Source organism: Fusarium poae, chromosome 3 (genome assembly GCF_019609905.1).
Source record: "Fusarium poae strain DAOMC 252244 chromosome 3, whole genome shotgun sequence".
Taxonomy (NCBI): Eukaryota; Fungi; Ascomycota; class Sordariomycetes; order Hypocreales; family Nectriaceae; genus Fusarium; species Fusarium poae.
Window position 1 is genome coordinate 3,165,268 of NC_058401.1, and position 13,243 is coordinate 3,178,510.

The 13,243-nt window shown below is 47.1% G+C and overlaps 4 protein-coding genes across 4 annotated transcripts; 1 reads left to right on the forward strand and 3 right to left on the reverse strand.

The window, feature by feature from the left end:
• Positions 1 to 1,725: 1,725 nt before the first annotated feature.
• Positions 1,726 to 4,486, reverse strand: FPOAC1_008445 (uncharacterized protein; the record flags this gene model as incomplete). Its single annotated transcript, XM_044852887.1, has 2 exons — positions 1,726 to 4,340; positions 4,408 to 4,486. 2 exons carry the CDS (start codon positions 4,484 to 4,486, stop codon positions 1,726 to 1,728), a joined length of 2,694 nt encoding a protein of 897 aa, XP_044705557.1.
• A 1,352-nt stretch (positions 4,487 to 5,838) lies between these two features.
• FPOAC1_008446 (uncharacterized protein) lies at positions 5,839 to 6,796 on the forward strand (the record flags this gene model as incomplete). The annotated part of the gene is made up of 3 exons (XM_044852888.1): positions 5,839 to 5,877; positions 5,928 to 6,633; positions 6,690 to 6,796. The coding sequence occupies 3 exons, from the start codon at positions 5,839 to 5,841 to the stop codon at positions 6,794 to 6,796; spliced, it is 852 nt and encodes a 283-aa protein (XP_044705558.1).
• A 256-nt stretch (positions 6,797 to 7,052) lies between these two features.
• Positions 7,053 to 8,612, reverse strand: FPOAC1_008447 (uncharacterized protein; the record flags this gene model as incomplete). The annotated part of the gene is made up of 4 exons (XM_044852889.1): positions 7,053 to 7,754; positions 7,811 to 8,011; positions 8,068 to 8,269; positions 8,323 to 8,612. 4 exons carry the CDS (start codon positions 8,610 to 8,612, stop codon positions 7,053 to 7,055), a joined length of 1,395 nt encoding a protein of 464 aa, XP_044705559.1.
• Positions 8,613 to 10,771: 2,159 nt separating this feature from the next.
• On the reverse strand, positions 10,772 to 12,429 carry FPOAC1_008448 (uncharacterized protein; the record flags this gene model as incomplete). Its single annotated transcript, XM_044852890.1, has 4 exons — positions 10,772 to 11,903; positions 11,959 to 12,164; positions 12,216 to 12,260; positions 12,316 to 12,429. The coding sequence occupies 4 exons, from the start codon at positions 12,427 to 12,429 to the stop codon at positions 10,772 to 10,774; spliced, it is 1,497 nt and encodes a 498-aa protein (XP_044705560.1).
• Between the last annotated feature and the right edge of the window lie 814 nt (positions 12,430 to 13,243).

Sequence of the window (13,243 nt, forward strand, 5' to 3'; positions counted from 1 at the left end):
AAGATTCAGATGGGCCTGAGAGGTTTGAATATTATGTTCCCCCCCCCCTCTATAATGCAGTGTATTGAGAGTCCAGGAACTTCATGTGAGATTCACATATATATGCACTGCAACTATGACCAAGAACATGCCCAGTTACTTCAACTACACCTATATCTCACCCGCAATATATGGTCTCCGTATTGTTGATATGGCATAATTCTACTGACATCTTGCATTGAGCCCCTGTATCTATCTTTGAAATAAGCGTCACACAAGATTGCGCGCGAAGCGGTCCAGGTATGATCGCCGATCTTTACAATTCGTACGACTTTAACAGACGTAGTTGTTCTCTTGGTGTAAACAACTCCTCATATGGATTGAAAGCGGTCATATGTTGCGAACGAGAGAATGGCTGCGCCGAGCCAACCCCCACGGAATATCTTGGAGGGTGCCGTTGAACGGACCAATATGCATGTCATTGACTGAATGCTACGTTGATAGGTCATAGTACAGACTTGACGGGAAGATGAAAGACTTATGCAGTCTCTCTGTAGCTGACATGGATGCATGTCTTGGAATCATTATGTGGTAGCACTGATTCACATGCCGGTAGTTTCTAGATAACATCAATAGTATCGGAATAACGAGCGTTAGGTATTGAACAATGACTAATATGGCTCTAGTTCTTTTGATACATGGTCAATCGGAAGAAATGCCGGATTATATGAGTAAGCTAACTTATACTGGACTGGTTCAGAGGATTACTACAATTGATAGTCAAAGTGAGAGATTGGTGTTTACAGTAGCGACAGACTTCGAGCGGAATAGAAGCCGCGACTCTTGAAGCTTTATCAGGCACGGCAGATTGTATCACAAAGACCCTGTTTTGAAACATCTACCCCACTAGTTCTGTGAGCCTGCATCTTGATAACTCCCTTGTCTTGTGTTTTGTTCCCTTTCCTAAACCTGTCAAAGCCCCGGCTGCAGAGGTAACAATGAGGCGCCGCTGCTACTAACCTTGAGACATACATACATATGACAGAATATCGATGGGTATGCCGCTCTAACTGCAAGATCCGTTTGTTATACAAGTCAAGGTTACCGTCTTGGAACCTCGGCAAGTCGAAGTATTGGTCAGAGTCTTCTGTATGAATGGACCCATCTCGGTGAGGAGATACACCGTGAAGGGAATTATCGTATATATCGGTGAGGCGTTTGTTTATTTACTTGCTATCTCGCTATCTCGGAAGGTTTATGAGACATTCCTTCAATTGACTTCATCTAGAGTCCAGTTGAATCAGGTATAACCGATGCTTGACTTTGATCTTGCCGTAACTTAGTGACATCGCGGTTTCACGACGCCGCGACGATCCATGGAGATTCTGGTTTCTCCCTTTATCGGAGTGTGACCTACGGCATTTCGATTTTCTCCGTAGGGGTTGTTTCATGGCCGAGTTACACAGTCGAGATTTGCGGGAGAGCTTGCTCGATAAGGCAACATTTTGCCTTGAACGGAGGTAAAGAAATCTATGATCAGTACAGACGCTATGTCGCCGATTCTAAGCCTAACTCTTGAGGCAGCTGATTGCAATTGTTTTTATGGATCTTCAGATTGACACGTATAGCTGAATATTCGTCAATTTGTATCTAGTTTACCTGCCCCTAAGGTTATCAGGTAGGCCCTTCGAATATGCCAGCAAACCTATAGCTTGTTCTCTTTATCTCTTCATACATCTCTCGTATCTACCATGATAGGAAACGAGTCATCCTGTCTTTCCAATTCAGTGGGATAGGGTCATCGGGCACAGGAGCGCCGTCTTCGGGAGCAGCATCAATGGTGCTTCTTGTGGTAGCAGAGGTTGAAGTGGAAGTGGCCGATTCTTCAGCAGGGGATGGGGTCACAGAATCGTCCTCTTCGTTCGAGCTACCCGTGCTGGAGCTCTCTGTTCCTGAGCTAGACGTTGTAGGAGTAAATACCCGTTCAGTTGTAGTACTAATCTTGGTCACCGTGGTAGTGAATGTTGTTGCAGCTGGAACTTGAACTTGACTGGTTGTAGACGATTCAGAAGTAGGTGTAGAGCTAGACTCAGTAGTCGATTCTGCTGCCGAACTTGTAGATTCAGTGGCACTCTCGACTGTAGACTGGGAAGTTGTCTCAGGGGCCGACTCGGAAGTAGATTCGGGAGTAGACTCGGAGCTGGACTCAGTTGTAAGATTTGCTGCTGGTTCTGTAGTAGACCTAACGGTCTCTTGAGCTGTGGATGCGGAAGCGGATTGAGAGGTAGGTTCAGAGGCTGGTGCATCTACAGACGTGGATACAACTGTGGTGGTAGACTCAGTGCTAGCGCTAAATAGAGTTGTTTCGGATGGTTCAGACTCAGATTCAGAGACAGAAACAGATGTAGCCCCAGCAGTGACAGTCACAGTGGCCACAATGGTACTGTCTACAGCAGAAACAGTAGTGGTAGTGTTTGTAGCAATGTCGGCAGAGGTATCGGGGCTTTTTGCGTCATCAACAGGCTTTGCAGGCTCAGAGTTAGGAGCATCAGGAGTAGCAGTGACGTAAATAACAACGGTTGTCATACTCGTGCTGGTACCGGCTTTGGTACAATTTGACGTCGTAGCGGCGTCGACCTGGGGAGAAATAGAGGAAGAAGCAGGAGAATCCTGAATAGAAACAGTGGCAGTGGTACTGGTCAAGATTGAAGTGTTGGACAGTGCAGACTCGGAGGCAGGGGCAACTCTGGTAGCAGTTTCGTTCGTGGACTTGACGCCCTGGGGAGGACCCGAGGCAGAAGTAGCTGCAGCTTCAGCTTGAGCTCTTTTTCCGGGGCCTTTCATTCTAATGCTTCGGCCAGGGACCACTGGGAACACCTTGACGTGCCTCTTTGCAAGAGCTGGGGAAGAAATGGCTTGTTCCGAAGCGACTGTAGTGGTAGAGACTTGAGTGACTGTAGCCGTGACGAGGGTGACAGCCTCTGGAGTTGTTTCCGAGTCGGAAACTGTGGTAGTGATGGTAGTAATTACAGTGGAAGTGGTGGTTGACGAGTCGACATTTGAACCAATAACGAATAAAGTACCCGTCACCGTAGTTGACGCTACCTCGGTGGTTGAGACAACGCCGGTACTGATTGTTGTGTCAGTTGTGAGTGTAGTCGATGTAGTTTCGGAGACCACAGTCTGTGTAGTAGAGATAGTTGACGCGACAGTGGTAACGTCAGTCTCGGTGGTGGTCACTGTCTCGGGGACAGTGTTCAAGATAGTGGAAGTGGAATTGATTGCCGAAGTCGAAGTAACAGTTGCAGTCTCTGTGACAGTAGAGGAGGCAACGGCGGTAGTAAGGATGGTAGACGTAGACTCGACAACCGCAGTCGATGTCACAGTTTCCGTCTGCGTTGTATCGACAGAGTCGGTGATAAAGACAGTTGAAGTAGAGCTAACGACGGTTGTTGAGGTGACAACAGCAGTTGAAGTAGTGGTAACGGGATTTGTGACCAATACAGTCTCTGTAATGCTGACAGTAGATGTTACAACGTTTGTCGAAGTGGTAACGTCTGTCTCAGTAGTCGCAGTAGAAGCGGTTACAAACAATGTCGATGTGGCGGTCTCGGTGGTGGTGATGGAATCGACATCAGTTGAAAAAATGGTCTGAGTAGCGTTGACAGTTGAAGTAACACTTTCGACTACAGTAGCAGTTGACCTATCCATAAAGAACACTGTATTTGTTACATTAGAGGTAACGAGTTCAGTCGAAGTTGTAGATTCAACGTCTGTCAGAAGGATAGTCGACGTGGCATCTACAGTCGAAGTCACAACCTCTGTCTGAGTAGTAGTGGCCTGATCTGTAGTAAGGATGGTCGAGGTGAGAAGGGCTGTGTCAGTTGCATTAACGATAGATGTTACTGTGGTAGAAGCCACCCTAGTCTCCAATACGGTCGAGGTAGTAGTGGCCTCATCGGTAGTAAGAATGGTCGAGGTAAGGAGGGCTGTGTCAGTTGTACTGACGATAGACGTTACTGTGGTAGAAGCTGCACTAGTCTCTAACACTGTCGAGGTAGTGCTCAGAGTTGAAGTAGCTGAAACCAAGAGGGTTGACGATTGGGTGACTGTGATCGAGGTGGTTGTAGAATCCGAGAGCATATCTGTAAGGAATACGGTCTGTGTATCTACAAGTACAGAGGTTGAGAAGGCTACTCTTCCAGGGGTTGTATCCGTAGTGTTTTGGCCCTTATCATCTTCTTGTACTGTTTCATCAGTGGAAGTAGTCTCACTCGAGCTCGACACGAGGACGAGGGGGGTCACGTCTGCTACCAGCACTGGACTGGCGGTGACAATCTCGGTGACTACTTCAGTCGAACCTGGAAGGTATTTGTGTAAGCCATTGTGTTCACGAATGTCTTTCTGCTTTGTGTTCTTCATGCTTACATTTCTTCGAAGCAGGGTAGGGAATTGCTAAAGCAGTCTCGGCCAAAAGGCCAAGGCCTAGCAGAACGTGGACATGCATGGCTTCTGCAGAACTGTGGCGAGTTGGGATAGAGGCCAAGAGGTCGTGATAGAAGTGGGAAAGCAACAGAGAGCAATGCCAGAGGATTTGACACATTTATACACCAGCATCTCAGAGAAACAAGGCCTTACCAGCCATTGACTTCATCAATGATGGTTCGCAAATCTCTACTCCGCCTCAGCCATCGGATGTTATGGGTGCTGTTGATTTGTTATTCGGGGCATATTTTCCGGCCTGACCAATTCGATATCGGTATGTCTTTAACCTTTTGCCCTGGAGTTGTGCCGATTACATATTGAGTTATTGGGGGTCAAAGAAAGGAGGGGAAAGCAGCCATCGTACCAGCTTCGGTCGATAAGAAAGTAATACACGTAGTGTTTCAAGGATTGTTCTTCGTATCTTGAAAAATCAGTTGTATTCTGAGTGTGAGCGCTCAGTCACGTTCAAGCTCCGCAGACTCAAATCTTGGATTTCTAGACTCGTTATTATTCCCAGGCTACTGCAATGTCAAGTATCATTCGATATGTTCTCATATTCTTTACTACGGTGTACTGATCTAAAAAGGCATTTGAAATGTAGCCAAACTTTTATGAACTGCGGTTCTTTTCCAGGCCGGACTTAAAGTGGAGTGGCTTCCGTGTAGCTTCCGGACCGGGTCTTGTCATGCAGCGGGGCTCCGGAGTCCGTCCATCGCCGATTGTTTTCCGGTGATCTTGGCCTGTGTCCAAAAGGTCCTTGTCTTTAGTAAATAGGTGTTTTAACAAATGTTTCAAGAATATAGATAGAGGAATCAGAGTCGTATCAGAACACGCCTGTGAATATCTCTAACCATGACTTGTACTGTTTTTCCTTTGAGACCATAACGTCTCTTGATAGAACACACCGAGTTTTGGAATATGACGAATAGCCATCTCAATTCGGTAAAATAATGGAAACAGTTTAAAAAGAGGAAACCAAAATGAGAGGAGAGCGTAGCTTTGTCTTCCAATGGTCAGATACCTTGTTACTTGCCCACATAATACGCCAGTAAAGAGAGAGCCGAACTAATCAAAGAACTTGATGGGTATGCCAGTCAGTAAGCATTTTGCACTTTAAAGAATCATATCATTATCATTATCGCTTTATTATCAAAAAGGTTTCGTCATTCGGAGTTGCGGATGCTGACTAAATCAGTTGCCCCTCCCCCGCGCTTTGGACCAACTAGACTAGATAGTCATCGAGTGAAGCTTCATCTTGATCATTCCACAATCCAACGCCAACAAGTTGACATTTCATTTTATCAATATTCATTTGCATCAAGATTTGCCTTTTTGTCTTGTCCTGCCACCGCCCAGGTATTACCACTACCCATCATGACGTCTCTCGGTTCAATTGATAGCCTACCAAACGAAGTGAGCTTCTCCCATGTCTTGGTGTCATTCAAGATAACCAACATAATTAGATCCTCACTTCAATCCTGTCTCCATCTTCAACCAAAGAACTCGTCTCTTTTGCCACTATCAACCGCCGCTTCTACTCCATAGTCACGCGCCTCATCCACCACCGCCTCCTCCAAGCTGCTCCCCTCCCCGATAACAAACTCATTTTAGAATGCTACCTTCCAAGTGACCAACTCTACGCCCCTTGTCTGGCATGTCGTTATCAGGGATTAGTGACCCAATACGGTCCTCCTATCAGTGAAGTTGATCCTCGGCTACCTGACCTCCGGCGTTTGTATTCCTCTTTTAGACCCGTGTTTGCATCCGAGAGCCGAAGTCCTAGGAGAGGTCGTAGACGACCTACAGAGACACAACCTTCCGAGGATGCAGATGATGAAACCGCTACACAAGATATCGATCTTGATGATGGAGAGCTCTTCTCTCAGCTGTGTGCTGCCATTAACCTCGTCAAGGAGGGACCTAGAAGTGGATTGTTCATAAGTCATGTCAATCTAGTGGATGGGGTCGTACGGGTGTTTCGAAAATGGCTTGCCGAAGCAGCAAGCAAACAAGATCCGTCTCGATGTGACCCAGAGAACATTCTCTGGGTTGGCAAGAATAATGATGTCGGAATACGATTCAGCGTTGTCCCAGCACCTTCTGAAACGATGCCTCTAATCTCGGGGCCCAACGATGATCCTCCAGTTCATTACAAGCTGGTGTATAAAGGTTTGCTTCAAGACTTGTGTATCTGTGTTGGCAGTAGCCATACTAATGAATCGCAGAATTACTTGTTCGAGTGCACAACATATTAGAGGCTCTAGAGCTCTCTGTGGTGCAAGAGGTCGGGAACTCAGGCAAGACTCTTGTGATCCATGGCGCTTCCATGTGATAGTTTCCAATGTTTTTGTAAGCGTTTTATCACATTACATGTACAATTTATCACACAAACTTAAAAGTCCGAGGTTGCATAATTCAAGTGTAAACGTTATTGGCCCAACGGCCTCCAGACCAGCAAGATGTACCGCCGAGGCTCAACCTAGTCTACCTAGACTCTACAACCAATATCGCCTTCGTTATGGATCACATATCCCATCAGAATACATATAAATCATGCAAAACAAATTCCAAAACCCAAGTTTTCCCCTTCACAAGCTCGAGGATCTCTTCCCTGGCGCTTCTCCCATTCGTCGCAGCTCAACGTCACTACCGGAGTCTGTGTCATCCAGGAAGCTCTCGCCGCTCCTCCCAACATGCTCATCATGCTCGTCCCTCGTCTGAATCATCTCTCGATCTTGAATGGCAGGGTCTTCTCCGCCGTTTCTATACCACTCTTTGAGTGGCCGGCAACTTGTGACGAAGAAAATTACTGCGTTCCATAGTCCTTGGAGGGGAAGTACAGCGGCTGTGGCGACGTGGTACTCGAAGGGAGACTTGCCAAATAGCCAACTGTGGATGCGGTTTAAACTGCTCGGGATCCAGGTCACCAACACACTAAGGGCGAAGAGGAAGCTCGTGCGTAAATAAGCGCGTTTGATGGGGTCGTCGACCACGAATTTGCTGTAGGTTCGGCTCGTAGCCGAAACCACACGTCGTAGGGGTGACTCACTACTTTGCGTACTGATACCGGGGGATATCGAGGTTGAGAAGTAGTGGTTATTGGAATTTTGGATTCCAATGCATGGCTCGTCGAAGGATACTTGAGGAGACGACGAGTGAGCCGTGTAAACAGGCTTTGGTGGATCGGGGAGATGATTTGATGAGGCTGTTGAGTGAACGACTTGTATATCAGTAACGACGGTTCCATAAAAGCAGTCTTGGGGAACTGTGAGCAAGTCAATTCGTGGTAGCTACCGAGATGTTGTTAGTGTTGCGTTGAATATGTGAACAACTGATTATTCCTTACGCCTTGGGTCTGGGATGGATCAGCAGGGCCTGGCTCCCTGCTCTTGGAAGCAGTCAAACTCTTGAGCCTGTTCCGACTACGAAAAACATGATAGCCGACCATGAAGTAGAAGAGGAGCGATCCAGCAATACACACCCAAATGAGCATGTAGTAAGTGTAGATTCGAATGTTTTCCCAGTCCCGGTTAACCCAGCACCAGATCTATCGCTCGAATTAGCTATCCAGATCATGATTGTTTCTATAGAATATATACTTACAGTGGCTTGACCAAAAACAAGGCCGCGGTTCGGGTTTCTAACCAGAAGCAACGCAATGGCAATAGCAAAAGGGCCACCATAGCAAATGAGACAATACACCCACCACCACCGACGGAACGAATCCGGGCTCGCGCGGAAGAAGAAGACGAGGAAAACGTTGAAGGCCATGGCTAGTGACCACCATGGATCAGACTGCATAAACCTAGGTTGTCTGTCAGCAGTGATAAACCAGCGGGCGAACAAGTGGTAACTTACATATGAAACATGAAGCTTTGCGCCTGACAAAGAGGCGAAGAAACGCCTAGCTCCAGTCCGTCCATGGCGATGATACTCGCACAGCTAGCACCGACATTTGCGACACTGGCAAATACGATAAAAGTGTTTTGCACATTCCGCACCTTTGGTACAAGCGCGTAGGCGATAAATATCAGAATCACAGCCAACAAGCTGACCGAGCCTCCTATGCGCTCAAACAGCACGAGTATGTTTCTCTGACCCTCGTCCAACAAATCCGATCCTCTCCCCGCGATAAACTTGTGACTCATTGTTCACAAAAACAAATAATTCTGTGGGGATTTCTTTCTTTCGCTTTTCTTGTTTCCCGAGTCCCAGCCTAGGGGAGGGGGGGCGGAGAGCGAGTGTGCACTGTAGCAAAGAACGGCGTACTCTCTATCGATGACAAAAAAAGCAAATAATGAACAAAGACCAAAAGACGGAGAAACAAGAAGAAGAAGTCGATGCGAGTAAATAAAGGGAAGAAGGAAGATCAAAGAAGCGAGTGTGTATGGATTGAGTGAGCGAGTAGGTAGGCAGCCGATGGAGGGTGGGAGGTTTTTCCTTTTTGCGTAACTCTCCGTAAGGGAAAGGGAAACAAAAGACGAGGTGGACGGATTGCTAAGCGATGGAGAAAGTATAACAGCAAAAAGATCTGGTAAGAAAGAGAAAAGGGAAGACAGCGAAACAATGAGTCGTCCAAATATGACCAAGGTCGAGATGTGGTGTCACCTCTTGGAGATGCAAGTATCCGTTTGACGAGGGATCTTTTGCCGCCCGTTATTTTTTTAATCTTTTATTTTTCTGAAATTCTGGACAAGAGGCGAAGGGACGAAATGAGAAAAGGGCCGGGTTCATTCTTTATTATGTGAGTGTTTGATGCCACACTCGCAAGAAAGGAAATGATTTATCTGCTCCTCCCTCTGGTCAGTTTCATTTATTTAGCCTTCTTAGCAAACGAGCACAATCATCTTGGCTTTTATGCGACTTACCTTTACTACTGATCATCTACCCAATCTTGTTTTCTTCTGGCCCTCCCGGTGCGTTATGAGGCTTCAAGAATCGGAACACTTTCTCTAAGTGCTTTCCACCAACAATTTAATCACTGTCTTGGCGATTTAGAAGCCATGTGCAGATGCAGTGCAGTGCAGTGCAGTGTCGAATTAGTTTTCAAGTGCAATAGAGCCAATGCCACTTACTAACACTGTCATATCTCAAAAAACACCATGACCAACAATCTCGATATAATCTATCTACTTCTTAGCACCAATCGACCCCCTCCCACACGCACGCCATTCTTCCCCAGACTCAACGTTAGTCTCCAAGCCTGCCCATCTCCCGTCAAGCTAGCACGGGAACCAACAACCGCCAGTCTATACTAGATATACTATAGCGGTGAATATATAGGCTATCATATCTGTTTCCGTACACAAACATTGGAGGAAAATGCAGTGGCTGACTGATACAACTACGAGTCCATCTGCGGCCGCGAGTCTTGGCATCGCATGGCATCGATGAATTACAGGGGTACTCGATGAGCTGAGATTAAGAGCAAACAACGCTTACAGCTGCACACCATCTTTTAACTATCGATTTGCTTCGCAAGTTAAACACTCAGTTATCCCGGAGAAACGGAAGCACTTGATCAGATATTTCTTGGATAAACCAAATCTGACAGCCTCGTCTAGTTAATTGCGGTCAAGGACATCAGGAGATCACGCTTTAATTAAAGCTGTACGCTCCCGTGGGCTGAATCGGAGTGTGACATCACCCACCCACCAACAGAAACACATCTCAGCGCAGACTCGAGTTTGATTCCCCTGTATCTCTTTTCAGTCCCAGGTCTCGGTAGCGTGGAAAGGACGAGACGTGGCGGGTGGCTGCAGCGACAAACAATGCCTGTGATCCAATTACTGACCTTCCATCAGCCCAACAAAGTGCACACCTAACCTAGGTACTACCTATTTATCTAGTATTTACGCACTGACAAGTACAGTATGTACTATCTAGCTCCTGCATGAGTTGCCACCATTTGAAGCTCTTCCATTACTGTGAAATACCTATCATAGGAGGGCGTCTGTCAGCAGATCAACTACAGCATATCCGCCCTGTTACTTGGTGTATCTGGCTCATCCTTCATCAGGCCGAGGAACGAGATGCTTCACAACTATGTACTTCCAGAAATGAACGAGGACAAGCTGACCGGCATCTCAGTGTGCAAGGATATCACAAGCAGAGATTTGCGCTCTAGATCACTTGGCAGCAATAACAGACATCGCAGAAGAAACAGTATGCTTGCATTTATTTGTACATGATCAGACCAGACTGATCGCTGATTTACGTACTCGTGGTTCAATTTACAACCCTGTACAAACCCATGTACAACCAATCGGCATCCCCCCTCTCTGAACATGATAACTCATAAATAATCTTACAGTGTGTAAATGAAATCGGGTCGCTTATCGCCCATCTCGTGGATCTCTTCGACAGATTTCCCCTCTACCAAGTGATCTCGTTCACCAGCCAACCGTTTCTTGTTCTCAACGGCAAGCAAGGCATACATCAGCAGACTGCCACAAAAGATGGCACCAAACATGTATCCCAGCACTGTGCCGTGGCCTTCGTAGAAACGAGGGCTGTTGAAGAAGACGTTGCTGCTCACCACACCGTTGAGGTTGCCCCAACCTATGACAAAACCGAGAGTGATACCTCGTTTGTACACACCCTCAACGTTGTTGGCGACCCAGCTGATGGTGATGGGGATGACAGGGTAGATGCCGAGAGCACCCAAAAAGCACCCAGTATACTGCACCGCAGGGTTTGTAGAAGCGATCAGCATGATGAAGCCTGCCATTCCTATGGGCGCCGCACACAAATTGAAGATGCCTCGCTTGTTAATCCTGTCCGAGTAGATGCCGACAAAGATAGTGGCGACAGCTGCCACGGCGTAGGGTGGTACACTGAGAAGCTGGTTCTTGACAACTGCCTTCTTATCGGTGAAGGCCATGTTTTGGATGATGGTGGGTAAGAAGACACTGAAGGAGTACAGGGGCATCAAAGGCCCCATATAGATAAGCATCCCAACATAGGTTTTCCAGTCCGTGATTGACTGCCAGAAGTACTTCATCTTGAACTTTTCGTCCTTAGCCGACGACTGGTTATCGGCAGAGAGTCGGTAAATAACGCGAGCTCGCTCCTTTTCGTCCAGAAACTTGGCTTGTGTAGGAAAGTCGTGGACCATCCAGAAAGAGACGATACCAATGATGATGGTAAGAAGTCCTTCGATGATAAAGATCCAAGCCCAACCAGCGATTCCAGATACACCATCCATTCTCTGAATAGCGGCGGCCAAAAGACCTCCAAAAGAGCCAGCAAGAGCAGCGGCTGAGAAAAACCATGCAGCGCGGGCGCCGAACTCAGATCGTTTATACCAGCAGGATAGGTAATAGTTAATTCCGGGAAAGAGGCCGGCTTCCGTAACACCAAGAAACCAGCGAGCAGCCATAAGGCCGTCCCAGTTCTTGACAAACCCCATACCCAACATCGACGCTCCCCAGAGAACCCTGTACTATGATTTAGTTCCCGTGGCCGTGGCATCCTGTTAATATGGGAACTTACATGATGGCAGGGATAAAGATTGAAGGCTTGGACCATTTCAAGAGAACGTTGGCCAGGGGCTCAAAAATGGCATACGAGACGTAGAAGATGGTCAAAGTTGCGTTGAACTGCGAAGTGTTCATGTGCACATCATCGAGTAGACCGGCGATTTTTGCATTGCCGATGTTGGTTCGGTCGAGGAAGCAGATGAGGTAGAGGAGACATAGCTATTTATTGTTAGCTTGTTGCCGCTGCTGTATGGCGCAGAGTTGTCATACCCAAGGAACAAGATGCATATCAATTTTTCGAAGTAGCTTCTTCTCCTGAAACCGTGTCAGTAACTCATCTTCAATATGTGACATAATATGTGCTACTCACAGCCTCTTTCTTTTCAGATTCGGTCAACCCAGCATCGGGATCAATATCGGCGAGGTCAACCTCGGAAGACAAGGCCTTCTCTTCGAAGGGCTCCCTTCGATCGTAGTCGCCCATGTTGATATATATCCTTGAGATATCCGAACCAGGGTTTCGTATCTCGGGATCACGGCGAAGATGGTAAAGGGTAGAAGTAGGGCCGGCTCTTTTGAGGATAGCGGCAGTCAAAAAACGTGGGAGGAAGGAACTGGTGGATGACAAGGATGGAGCAACCAGCCGAGACAGAAGAGGAAGGAGGGGGGAGGGAGAGCCAGTTGGAAAGAGCCTGTGAAGGAAGAAAGAGAGGCTCAAAAAGACGATTGAGACAAAACCAAGTGCAGCGTACTGTCTATCTCGTCAACCGAGGATGCGAGACAACAACAACAAACCCTAGACGCGGGAGTGACGGTGCAACAGGGTAAACGAAACCCTCTTTGCGTGTCGAACGAGGCGAGGAGACGGAAGATCCGATAACGTATACGGAAAGATTCTCTTTGATATACTTTGAGGGTAAAGTTATACTGGATTCATTCGCGCAGTCGATGGGGAACATGTCCTTTAATAGTTGGTTAAGCTGGAAGAAAAGGCTTCAAGGAAAGCCGCAATCATCTCCTACACCCCCAACGTGTGGAAATTTAAACACCCACATTTTTATGCCAAGAAACAAAGAGAAGAACTATTTTCGAGAACTAACAATGGCAGTGGAGGAAAACGCATAGGATAGGAGTGTTGAGGAGGTATGCAGCCACAACACGCTCACCTGGGCTTCAACTTTAACTTACAACCCTTACCCTAGTCTGCACCAGATACTATCTTCCGCTTGTCCGTCCGCTACTGCAGCCGATATGACATATCAGTTGTTGACGAACCACATCCCATTAATCTTTTGAGC